This window comes from Cotesia typhae, unplaced genomic scaffold, assembly GCF_013202065.1.
Source record: "Cotesia typhae breed Kobodo isofemale line unplaced genomic scaffold, CoteBio_Ctyphae contig_23, whole genome shotgun sequence".
NCBI lineage: Eukaryota > Metazoa > Arthropoda > Insecta > Hymenoptera > Braconidae > Cotesia > Cotesia typhae.
The window spans coordinates 65,329-77,579 of record NW_027423729.1 but is presented as its reverse complement, the minus strand read 5'-3'; the positions used below and the strand labels follow the sequence as shown (position 1 = coordinate 77,579).

The window sequence follows — 12,251 nt, the reverse complement described above, 5'->3', positions numbered from 1 at the left end:
TGTTTATTATCCCATTCTTACGATTCGTCAAAATAATGGGTTTAGTTACATGAAAAATCACCCTAAAAAAGTGTACTCAAGAGAGATTTCGATGCTATTTCGACAATCATTTAAATAATTTAAATTTCACTACTGTAAATATTTATATAAAATATTAATTTATTTTATAATATAGATAAATATAATTGTTGTTAATAGATAAGAATTTATTAGCTTATAAATTAAAATAATTTTAAGATGATATATTTCCAACCAATCAGCAGCAATTGGGAGTGTTGCAATAAAAATAGAGCTTAAGAAAAATTTTAAATATCTGACGCTGCTATGGATATTGTACTACACTATTTAAGTACTACATACAAATACAATGTATAGGCAGATGTAGTTGTATACATGTATTTGACTTATACAGTTATGATTATACAATATGGACATAGAAATGAAAAAGTAAAAAAATAAAAACTATGGATATGTTAGTATGTGTTAGTGCCTCACGAACTATTCGGACTACTCTGTTGCACCGAGTTTCTTTCTCTCTTTGTTGTGTACATATGTATATATGGTTAAATCTATGTACTACGCAACTTCCGCTATCTGACTGCTGAGCAAAATGGACGCCTTTGTGTCTGTTTTTCTCATATTAATACTATAAATAAAATTTAAGTTACGCATGGATAACTATAATCAATGAATCTTAACTAAATTTTACTAACAATATAAGTGAGTTGTATGTTGTGTATTAATGATAGGTGCTTATTATTTTTATCTACTATATAAAGACTTTAAATCAAGTAGGCCACTGCTACGGATGACAATTGACTGAATATCATAGTCATTAAAAAAAAAAAAAAAAAAAAAAAAAAAAAAAAAAAACAATTCCTTGTAAGTATTTGTCTTTTAGTTATATATTATTTTTTTCAATATTTATTACGTCATTATTATAATAATTATTATATTTTCAGAAGGATTATTTATTATATTACCTCCCGCCAAAATTTTATTACAAATTAGCATTTGTTGGCGTAAATAATTATCCATAACAGTGGGGTAAGAACACTTGACATACCATTAAATTTTTAATCATTATTAAGAAAATGATAAATATAAAAAGCTTATTATTCTATTCTTTTTATATTGTTTGTACATTCACACATCTAAATTTTATTGATTCTTTAAATTATAATATTTTTTGTTTTTGTTATCAATTAATTTATATTTTGACATTTAAATATTTTTCATCTTTATATATTTACTATATTGAGTTAGTTAAAGTATTAATTAATCTACTAATCGATCATTTTATTTCAATCATTATTTTTTTTTTTCTTAAATATTATATTAAATAAAATATTGATGGTTGAATTTTTTTTTTTTTTTTTTTTTTTCAGATAATTAAAAAAAAAAAAAAAAAGTAGAATGAATCCTTTATTACAAGATCCAAGAGCATCATCTAAATTTGGCTAATATCATAGCCTACATTATGGGAACTTGAACAAAGAGATAAATAAGCTTTATAGTTTCCAAAAATTGAATTTTGCGTCAGTGTTTTAATAAATTAAATATTTTGAGTGTGACAGTGCTAGTGTTTTCTCTCAAAAACAATAGAACAAAATTGAATAAATAACAAAATTGAAAAGTTGTTGTAAAATGTATTATTCTACAAAAAATTGGAGAAAATATGCATTTAACAACTTGAGAACAATTATATTGATAAAAGACCATTACTTGTTGTGAAAAAAAAAAAAAAAAAAAATAATAATAATAATAATAATAATAATAATAATAATAATCGCTAAAATAATTTATGACAGCATATAATTATAAATTGTTCAATCGTGAGTTATTTATTTATTTATTTTTTTTTTTTTTTTTCTCTTAATTTCAAATTGAAAATAAAAAAAAATTTTTAAATAGAAACAAACACAAGTGGAATTGATTAAACGGTGAGTTAATGTCAAGGGTGTAATGCCAGAATTAATCAAGGTCAAAATGAATGGGGTTATACCGAGTGTTCCGATCACGACCCTCGCAGGTATCGCGAGTCTTACAGACTTATTGCCGGAAATGCCCCTACCAACACCTTTACCGCAAGCTGTGACAAATAAGTCATTGTTATTTCATGCACGTGTTGCAGAAGAAGCAAAATTACAGCTTAGTAATAGAGATGAAACATTAGTACCACAATTGATTCAAGCATTATCGCAAACATCATCTGATAATATTGAATTAAAAGATGAATTTATCGCACAATCTGAACAACCGTATTCTGAAATAGAACAACACACTCCAGAATTATTAAAAGCTATATTAGTAATAAATCCTCATGTATTCAAAGGTCCACAATATAATAATTCACGTCGAATTTGGCCTTGTCCGAATGCCTCACAATTAACGAACGCTAATCAGTCACCAGCAAATTATGGGCGATTTTCACCATCATATTCTAATTCATCAGGATCAAGACAAACACCTCAAGGTAGTCCTGCTCAACCTGCACCCGCTAGAACTGTATTACCATCATCACTTTTAACTTCAACAACAACAACAACAACAACAACAACAACAGCAGCAGCAGCAGCAGCAGCAGCAACAACAACAACAGCAACAACCACAACAACAACAACAACAACAATAGCAACCTCAGCAACCAGTAATATAAGTCACATTCAACATTCTAAAATGCCAATTACACCACATAATCATACTGATATCTCACAAATGTCTCCTTTCGCTGTGCCTTCACCATCACCTCGTGCAACTGTTATTACGGAACAAATAAGAACATCAACAACACCACACCATCATTTACAAGATGATGCTAATGGTATTATTAATAATCAATTGTCAAATATTTATTCACCAGCTCACATGGGATCTCCAAGTACTGCAACAACAATTATTCAACAACAAATTAATACTCATGTTGTACAGCCACATCATCATAACCTTAGTAGTTTAACACCTCAACATTCAATGCATATTACATCTCCAATGCACAGTTCAATATCAAATCAACCAATCAATATTAATTTACCACAATCTATGTATGATCCAATAATTAATCAACAGTTACAACAGCATCCTATAAATGTTAATCATCACACACTGGATCTTGCTAATGTTGTACAAGATAGCTCACAATTTTTACTAGATTCTGTTTCTGGACTTCCTGATATAGATTTACCAATGGATACCATTGATCCTAAGCCACAAATTCAACAGAATGTTGATAATTTAATGAATCAACAACAACAACAACAACCACAACAGCAACAATCTATTTATTCTAATATCAATCCTGAAAGTGTTGCAAATGTATTTGATTCAAGTCTTGCAATGCCCATGCATCATCTTCATCATCATGAGCAACATTCACAACAATTGCAACAACAATTGTCACCACAGCAACATCATCATCACCATCATCATCATATTCAACATCAACAGCAACAACTTCAACAACCACATATTCAGGAACAATATCAGCAAGATCATTTTCAACAGCAGCAAATATTGCAACAACAACAACAATTGCAACAACAGCTGATATTACAGCAACAGCAGCAGCAGCAACAACAACTATTACTACAACAACGGCAGCAGCAGCAGCAACAACAACAACAACAACAACAACAACAACAACAACAACAACAACAACAACAACAACAACAACAACAACAACAACAACAACAACAACAACAACAACAACAACAACAACAACAACAACAACAACAACAACAACAACAACAACAACAACAACAACAACAACAGCAATCATCCAATTCGAATTTACAATTATCATCTCAAACTCCCAAACACCATCATGATCTAATAAATGAGCATGTAATCAAAGACATTAAATTAATGGGACAATCATTTGATACAAAGTTTAAGGAACCAGTAGTTATGTTAAATAGAATATCACTATCAGATCAAGTTCTAATGCAACAAAAATCACCTAGCCGTGGAGCAACTAAAACGGGATTAAAAAATAACAACCATAATATTAATCAGGATAATTTAAAATCAGATTCAGAAAATGATGATGATAATGTAAAAAATAATAAATCGTTATTTAAATCATCACCATCATCATCTCGAACAAAAGATCGTAATTTAAGGGCTCGTCGACGAAAACGTATATTAGATGATGACGATGATAATGAAATGGAGTACGGTGGTGGTGGTGATGATGTAACAGATGATGATAATAATGATAATAAAAAAGAAATAATACAAACATCACCAATAAAACCAAAAATAAGAAAAATAGAAAGAAAATTAGTACCTGTATTAGCAAAATTGAGCGTTGATGAATTAATGGAAACAAATACCTATCAATTATTTAATTCAATGATTGATACAATATTTGAAAATACAGAGGATGTTGTAACAATGGGTGAAATAGATGATGATGGTGATGTACCAGCAGAAATACTTATACAAAAATATGAATTACAAGGATTATGTAAAGAAGCTGCTAAATTAAAATCATTAAGAGCTATGGAATCTATTCCAGCAGACAGGCTAGTAAGATTATTAAATATATTGGAAAAAAATATTCGTGATGGTGCTCGAGTATCACCTTTGGCTGATCCAGATGATGATATTGAAGAAAGTAAATTGTGGATGCAAATGGCAATGGAAAGGGTATTACGTGCTGTTGATGCATCTGTAATAGCATTAAATATAATGACATCACAAAATATGCCGAAAACAGTATATTTAGAGGATGTTATTGATCGTATTGTATTATTTATGAAATTTCAATTACAAAATACAATATATCCATCATTTGATCCTGTTTATAGAATAGATTCAAAAAATAAGACTGATATGAATTTGAACGCTGGACGTAAAAAAAGAGGTAATATGAAGGAGGTACGTGAAAAAAGTATACTTGAAGTTTACAATAAAATGCGTGAACTTGTTGGTTTACTTGCTGAATTATTAAATATACAAGTATTAACTGATACAAGTGTACTTCATGCATCGACACTTGGTGTTGCACCATTTTTTGTTGAATCTGTTAATGATCTTCAATTAAGTGCATTAAAACTTGTAACTGTTATTTTTACAAAATATGAAAAACACAGAAGATTATTATTGGATGATATTCTTGCATCAATAGCAAGATTACCAAGTAGTAAAAGAAGTTTACGTACTTATAAACTTCATTCTGGTGATTATATACAAATGTTAACAGCATTAGTATTACAATTAATCCAATGTGTTGTTATATTACCAGATAATTTAATTCGTCAAGATCATTATAATCATAATAATAAATCATCATCATCATCAAATAATAATTCTGGAAGTAGTGGTGCTACTGCTGCTGCTGCTGCTGCTGCTGCTGCTGCTGCTGCTGCTGCTGCTGCTGCTGCTGCTGCTGCTGCTGCTGCTGCTGCTGCTGCTGCTACTGCTGCTGCTGCTGCTGCTGCTGCTGCTGCTGCTGCTACTGTTAATAGTAAAGATGATGATAATAATAAAAATTTATCACATATTGATGCAGATATATTAGTTATCAGTAAATATGAAACAGCAACACGTTTAGCTGGTAATTTTTTATCTGTATTTTTAAATAAATGCAGTAGTAAAGGTACTGATATTGATTATCGTCCATTATTTGAAAATTTTATTCAAGATTTATTAGCTACTGTTAATAAACCGGAATGGCCAGCTGCTGAATTATTATTAAGTATATTGGGAAATTTACTTGTTGGACATTTTTCAAATAAAAGTTCAGATATGTCATTACGTGTTGCATCTATTGAATATCTTGGAGTTGTTGCTGCAAGATTACGAAAAGATGCTGTTAATTCTCAATGTAAATTATCAACAATCGATCAAATAATAATTGATATAAAAGCTGAACAACAAAAAGACATGGATTATGAATCAACAGTAGCAACAATAACAACAACACCAACATCAACATTATCTTTAACATCAACAACTACAACGACAAAAGATAATAATAATAGTGATAATAATTTAAAGAAAAAACAAACAACTAGTGAAGATTTAGATAAAGATGAAGAACGAACAAAATTTTTACAAAAAGTACTCCTTGATCATTTAGCTGTTAATGGTACTAATGATCCATCATTAATTTTTGCACGTCATTTTTATTTAGCCCAATGGTATCGTGATTGTGAACATGAAAAAACTCGTGTTGGTCAAACAAAATCATCTCCTATTAAAAAATCATCACCACACAAAAGACGTTCACATAATAATAATAATAGTACTAGTGGTGGTGGTAGTAGTAGCAGTAGTAGTAAAAATCAAAAACGTAATAAACATTATATTGAAAGTGATAAAGAAAGCGATGATTCTGATATTGAAGAATTAGACTCAGATGAAAATGACAATAATGAAAAAAAAAATTCTGAAGCTTATAGAATAATAGAAGAAAAGAAAAAATTTATATTAACTTCAATCCGTCCTTGCAGTTCATCAACAAAACCAGATATACTACAAACATACATTGATTATAATTCAGCAGAATTAATATCACAATATTTAGCATCAAAAAGACCATTTTCACAAAGTTTTGATAAATATTTAAAACAAATACTTCATGTATTAACAGAATCATCAATAGCTATAAGAACAAAAGCTATGAAATGTTTAACAACAATTGTTGAAGCTGATCCAAGTGTACTTGGACGTGGTGATATGCAATTAGGTGTTCGGCATTCATTTTTAGATCATTCAACGTCTGTTCGTGAAGCTGCTGTTGATTTAGTTGGTAAATTTGTATTGAGTAGACCTGAATTAATTGATAAATATTATGATATGTTATTGGCTAGAATACTTGATACTGGAGTAAGTGTTCGTAAAAGAGTTATTAAAATTTTAAAGGATATTTGTGTTGAGTGTCCAGATTTTCCTAAAATACCTGAAATATGTGGTAAAATGATACGCCGAGTTAATGATGAAGAGGGTATAAGACGATTAGTTATGGAAGTATTTCAAAATATGTGGTTTACACCAATTAAATCAACTCCAATACTTGATTCAAAAGCATTATTGAGAAAAGTTATGAATATAACAGACGTTGTTGCTACTAATAAAGATGCTGGATTAGAATGGTTTGAACAATTACTTGTTAGTTTATTTAAACCAAAAGAAGATAAAGAAGACAGTACTAAATTATTAACTGAACCACCAAAAGTTTTATTAACAGCTTGTCAACAAATAGTTGATTGTTTAATTCAAAATATATTAAAATTAGATGAACAATCAATGAACAATTCAGATGCGGTTAGCAGTGGTGTTGGTAGTAATAGAAATAATAATAATAATAATAATAATAATAATAATAATAATAATAATAATAATAATAACAACAACAACAACAACAACAGAGATGAAAAAAAAGGACCACCGTCTCAACGACTTGTTGCCTGTATGACAACACTTTATTTATTTGCTAAAATACGACCACAATTATTAGTTGAACATGCCAGTACATTACAACCGTATCTTGGTTTAAAATGTCAAACCCAAGGTGATTATCAAATAATAAGTTGTGTTGCTCATACATTAGAGCTTGTTGTACCATTAATGCAACATCCTAGTGAAACATTTTTAGCACAATTAGAAGAGGATTCTATTAAATTAATTCTTCAACATGATAAATCAGTTGTTGCTAGTTGTTTATCATGTTTAGGATCAATTGTTAATAATGTTACTAAAAATTTCAGTTTAATACGTGATTGTTTTACTAAATATTATAAATATTTAACATATTATAAAGCTGGACATGAAATAGATCCAAATAGTCAAAAATTATTAAATGGACGTCCATTATTTAGACGGGCATTATTTACAGTTGGATTATTATTACGACATTTTGATTTTACAGATCCTCAAGTAATAGATACATTACCAGATAATATTAAAGATCAAGTATTTGAAACAATGAGTTATTTTGTTAATCAAGATAATAATGATATACGTCAACATACATTAACAGCTATTGGTTCTATTTGTATTCGTTATTCAGAATTTATGTTAACACCTGAATTAAAAGAACTTTATCATTATTTATTAACATCTGAATCCGATAATGCATTAGATAATATGAAAGTTCAAGTATTAAATAATATTGAAATTTATTTACAAGAAGAGGAAAAAAGAATGATTAAACAGGATCAAGCTTGGGCTAAATTATGTAAACAAGAAAATTTAAAAGAAATGGGCGATGTATCATCTGGTATGGCTAGTACTATTATACAATTATATCTTAAAGAAATACTTGAATCATTTATAAATCCAAATCTTCGTGTACGTCAAGCAGCATGTAAAGTAATACAATTAATATTAGCCCAGGGATTAGTTTATCCTATTCAAATAATACCTGTTCTTATTTGTATGAGTACTGATATTGATGTTAGCGTTAGTCACAGTGCTGATAATCAATTACAAGAAATAGAAAGAAAATATCCTAGTTTTATTCATATGCAATCACAGTATGGTATTAAATTAAGTTATAGACTTCAAAAAATATTACAAAATAATATTACTGTTAGAGGTATGAGATTAAAAGATGGTGAATTTCCAAGTGCATTAAATGGTTTTTTATATACAATATTAAGAAATACTAAACAACAACGTCGTGCAATTGCTATTTCATTTTTAAAACAATTTGAAGAATCTGCTAAATCAAGTTTATCACAAATGTTATATCTTGCTGATAATTTAGCATATTTTACATATCAAGTTCAAGATGAACCATTATTTATTATTCATCATATTGATATTATAATATCTATGTCTGGTGATAATTTATTACAATCATTCAAAGAAGCATTATTACCTAAAACAACAACAACAACAACAACAACAACAACAACAACAACAACAACAACAACAACAAATAGTAATAATAACTCAACAAATTTATCATCATCATCATCATCATCATCAACATCATCATCATCATCATCATCATCATCATCATCGTCATCATCATTATCTACTGAACCCCAACAGCAGCAGCAGCAGCAGCAGCAGCAGCAGCAGCAGCAGCAGCAACTAACACAAAGCCTAGAAAAAAATTCTGAAGAACAACAATCAACAGCATCCTCTCTTCAATCTGTTATTTATGGATCTGATGGACAACCTAGACCTATTCAAATATTATCTGCTATTGAAGATGAGGACGACGATGAAGAGGATGATGAAGCTATTGTTGCTAGATTACCTCAAGATACAACATTATTACGTGAATATATTACTGCAAGTCAAGGTTTTCTTTTACTTCTTACATTACGACAACATTTAAAAGAAATATATGGATTTTCAGATGCTAAAATAAGTCAATATTCACCCTCTGAATCTGCCAAAGTATATGAAAAAGCAGTTACACGTAAAAGTACTGCTCACTTTAATCCAAAAGCTACATTAGCTAAACTTCAAGAAAATGTCAGTGATAAAGAACTTGATGAAAATGGAAGAAAAAAATTGGCTGCTGAATATCTTGATTTTAAACAGCTGATGCTTAAATTTGATCCTAAAGAGCCAGATGAAGAAACTACAACTGGTGGAACTACTGTTAGTGGGACTACTTCTATTAATATTAGTAGTGGTGGTGGCGGTGGCGGTGGCGGTGGTGGTCATCCAGGTATTCCTGATAATAATTATTTGTCTGTAAATAATTCAGCTCAAAGAGTACCTAATCCTGAAATTAACAATCAAAGTATCTTACCAATAATAAATCCTGGTCATGGTACTGGTACTATTGATAATAATAGTACATTATTACTACAGCAACATAATCCTAATTCAATGCATCATCAAAATAATTCACTGAATACAATAATTACACCAACGGTACCCCCCTTACCTCGAGTACCTAAACTTACAATACATGCTCATTCTGAAACAAATAAAGAACACCGAAAACATCGTACACACAAAACGGAAAAAATAAAAAAACATAAAAAGAAAAAACGAAGAAGAATATCCGATAGCAGTGATAGTGGAGATGATTGCAGTGATCCAGACTTTATGGTGTAGTAAGTGTGGTGCGTCCGTCAGTGTTTGTATATTTTTCTGTGTCCGTTTGCTGTGTGTAAAGCTATTATAAGCCTTGTCAATGTTACGGTTAAAAGCTAAATAATTTAGACTTAACTAATCAACTTTCAATTTATTCAACAAGTGTCAACTTAAATATTGAACACTATTTATATTTTATATATTATTTTATTCTATTTGTAATCAATTAAATTACAGCCGCGTATAAAGTGATACGAAAAAAAAAAAAAATAAAAAGTATATATATATATATATATATATATATATATATATATATATATTTATATTAAAATTAAAATAAGAATAAATAAACTTTCAAAAGACTATTATTCTTATCGTTTATTGGCTTTTAAATATAAATATAAAAATAATAATAGTAATAATAACAACGTCAATGACTTTTTTTTCTTTTTTAATAATAATAATAATAATAATAATAATAATAATAATAATAACAATAAAATAAGTTTTTAAAAAATTTCAACTAAATTTGCAATAAATTAAATAAAAATAATAATATTAATTTTTTATTTATTTATGCTCATTTATTGTGCTTTAAAAATTAAAATTGAACAACAAAAGGTAATCTTTATTAGTTGATAGTAAATCGTTTTTTTCATTATTAATTAAAACATAGAGTATTTACTTTTTTTTTTTTTTTTTTTTTTTTTAAAGCATTTTAGCATATACTATTAACTAAATTGAGAATGAGCCTATGTATTAAAATTCTCTAGTTATGGAAAATTAACTAAAATATATACATATATGGTTTTAAAGTAAATTTTTTTTTTTTTAATTAAATTAAATTTGATGATTTTTAATGAATGACATGATATATTAGTTTTTAAATTTGTAAAATTTATATAGTAAACATTAAAATATTTGTATAGTTATGAGTTAAAATAAACAATACGTTATAATAATTCTACTTGAATTATCTTTCACAAGTCTTCAATTTAATATTAAACCAAACAAAAAATTAAAAATTAAAAATTAAAATATGTATAATAAAATTACGCTCCTGATGAATCTAGGACTCTTTTATTTAAATAACTAAAAACAATTGTAATATGTGTATATAAAAATTGAACTAAAATTATATTATTTTCGTATATATAAACTATATAACGAATGACACCACAATAAAGTAAAATTAAAAAAATACAAATACTTATAATTTTGTTATAAAATTAGATACTGATAAAGTCTACGTTGTTCCAGTAGGATATAATTTACTTTATCCACTTTAATTAATTTTTTGACAGTATAAATTTGCGAAAAGCAAACAACAGTACTAATAAAAATAATAATTTAAATTCATAATCATAAGTAACAACAACAATAATCTTAATAATAATAATAATAATATTAAGTGGTAAGATAAAAATTTGATTTTATAAAGAAATTTGTAGCAGTGATTTTTTCAATATGTAGATAATTTGATTAATATTATTGATCGAATATGAAATATATTAATAAATATATAGAATAATAAAGCTGTTATATTTTTTTTTATTTTTTAGTTCTGCATGATTATTTTATAAAAAATTCGTTTTAATTAATTTTATTATTTTTTAAATAAACTTAGTAATTTTGAAATTTTAATAATTTTTTTTAAATAATTTACCGTTTTGAGGTTAATTAGGAGATGAGCCGAAAAACTAAAAACAATAGTTGAAATTTATAAATTTATAATGTTTGATGAATAAATAAATTATAAATAGTCTGTATAAATTATAATGTACATATTTATATATAATATAAATGAGATAGATACTTATATATAAACGAAAATAATAATAATATAAAATACTCCATTAGCAGGTAGGCGATTTAATAATATTATATACGCATTTCCTCTGATTATTAACTGATCAAGAAAAGTTTGACACATTTATTATATATAACTATGGTGAATTTTATTTTAGATTTTATTGCAATTACTCGATAAATATTTAGAAAAGGAAATAAAAATGGTAAATTTATAAATAAATAAATTAATTTTTATGTACAATTACATGTCTAAGAAAAATGTATAAATAAATAAATAAAAAAAAAAAAAAAATATATATATATATATATGTCTTAGCGTAATATGTATATTTCTTGCCGTATAAAATTACATTCAATTAATATACATATATTAAGCGCTTTGTATTATAATAATATTGAAAATGTATCAGCTATGTTTTTGTATTTGG

At 27.2% G+C, this 12,251-nt stretch overlaps 1 protein-coding gene across 1 annotated transcript; it reads left to right on the top strand.

Annotated features, from left to right (window-relative positions):
• Positions 1-304: 304 nt before the first annotated feature.
• Positions 305-10,303, top strand: Nipped-b (Nipped-B cohesin loading factor). Its single transcript, XM_074239270.1, has 4 exons — positions 305-882; positions 963-1,047; positions 1,389-1,835; positions 1,915-10,303. The coding sequence occupies exon 4, from the start codon at positions 1,966-1,968 to the stop codon at positions 10,030-10,032; it is 8,067 nt and encodes a 2,688-aa protein (XP_074095371.1). The 5' UTR covers positions 305-882; positions 963-1,047; positions 1,389-1,835; positions 1,915-1,965; the 3' UTR covers positions 10,033-10,303.
• Positions 10,304-12,251: the final 1,948 nt, after the last annotated feature.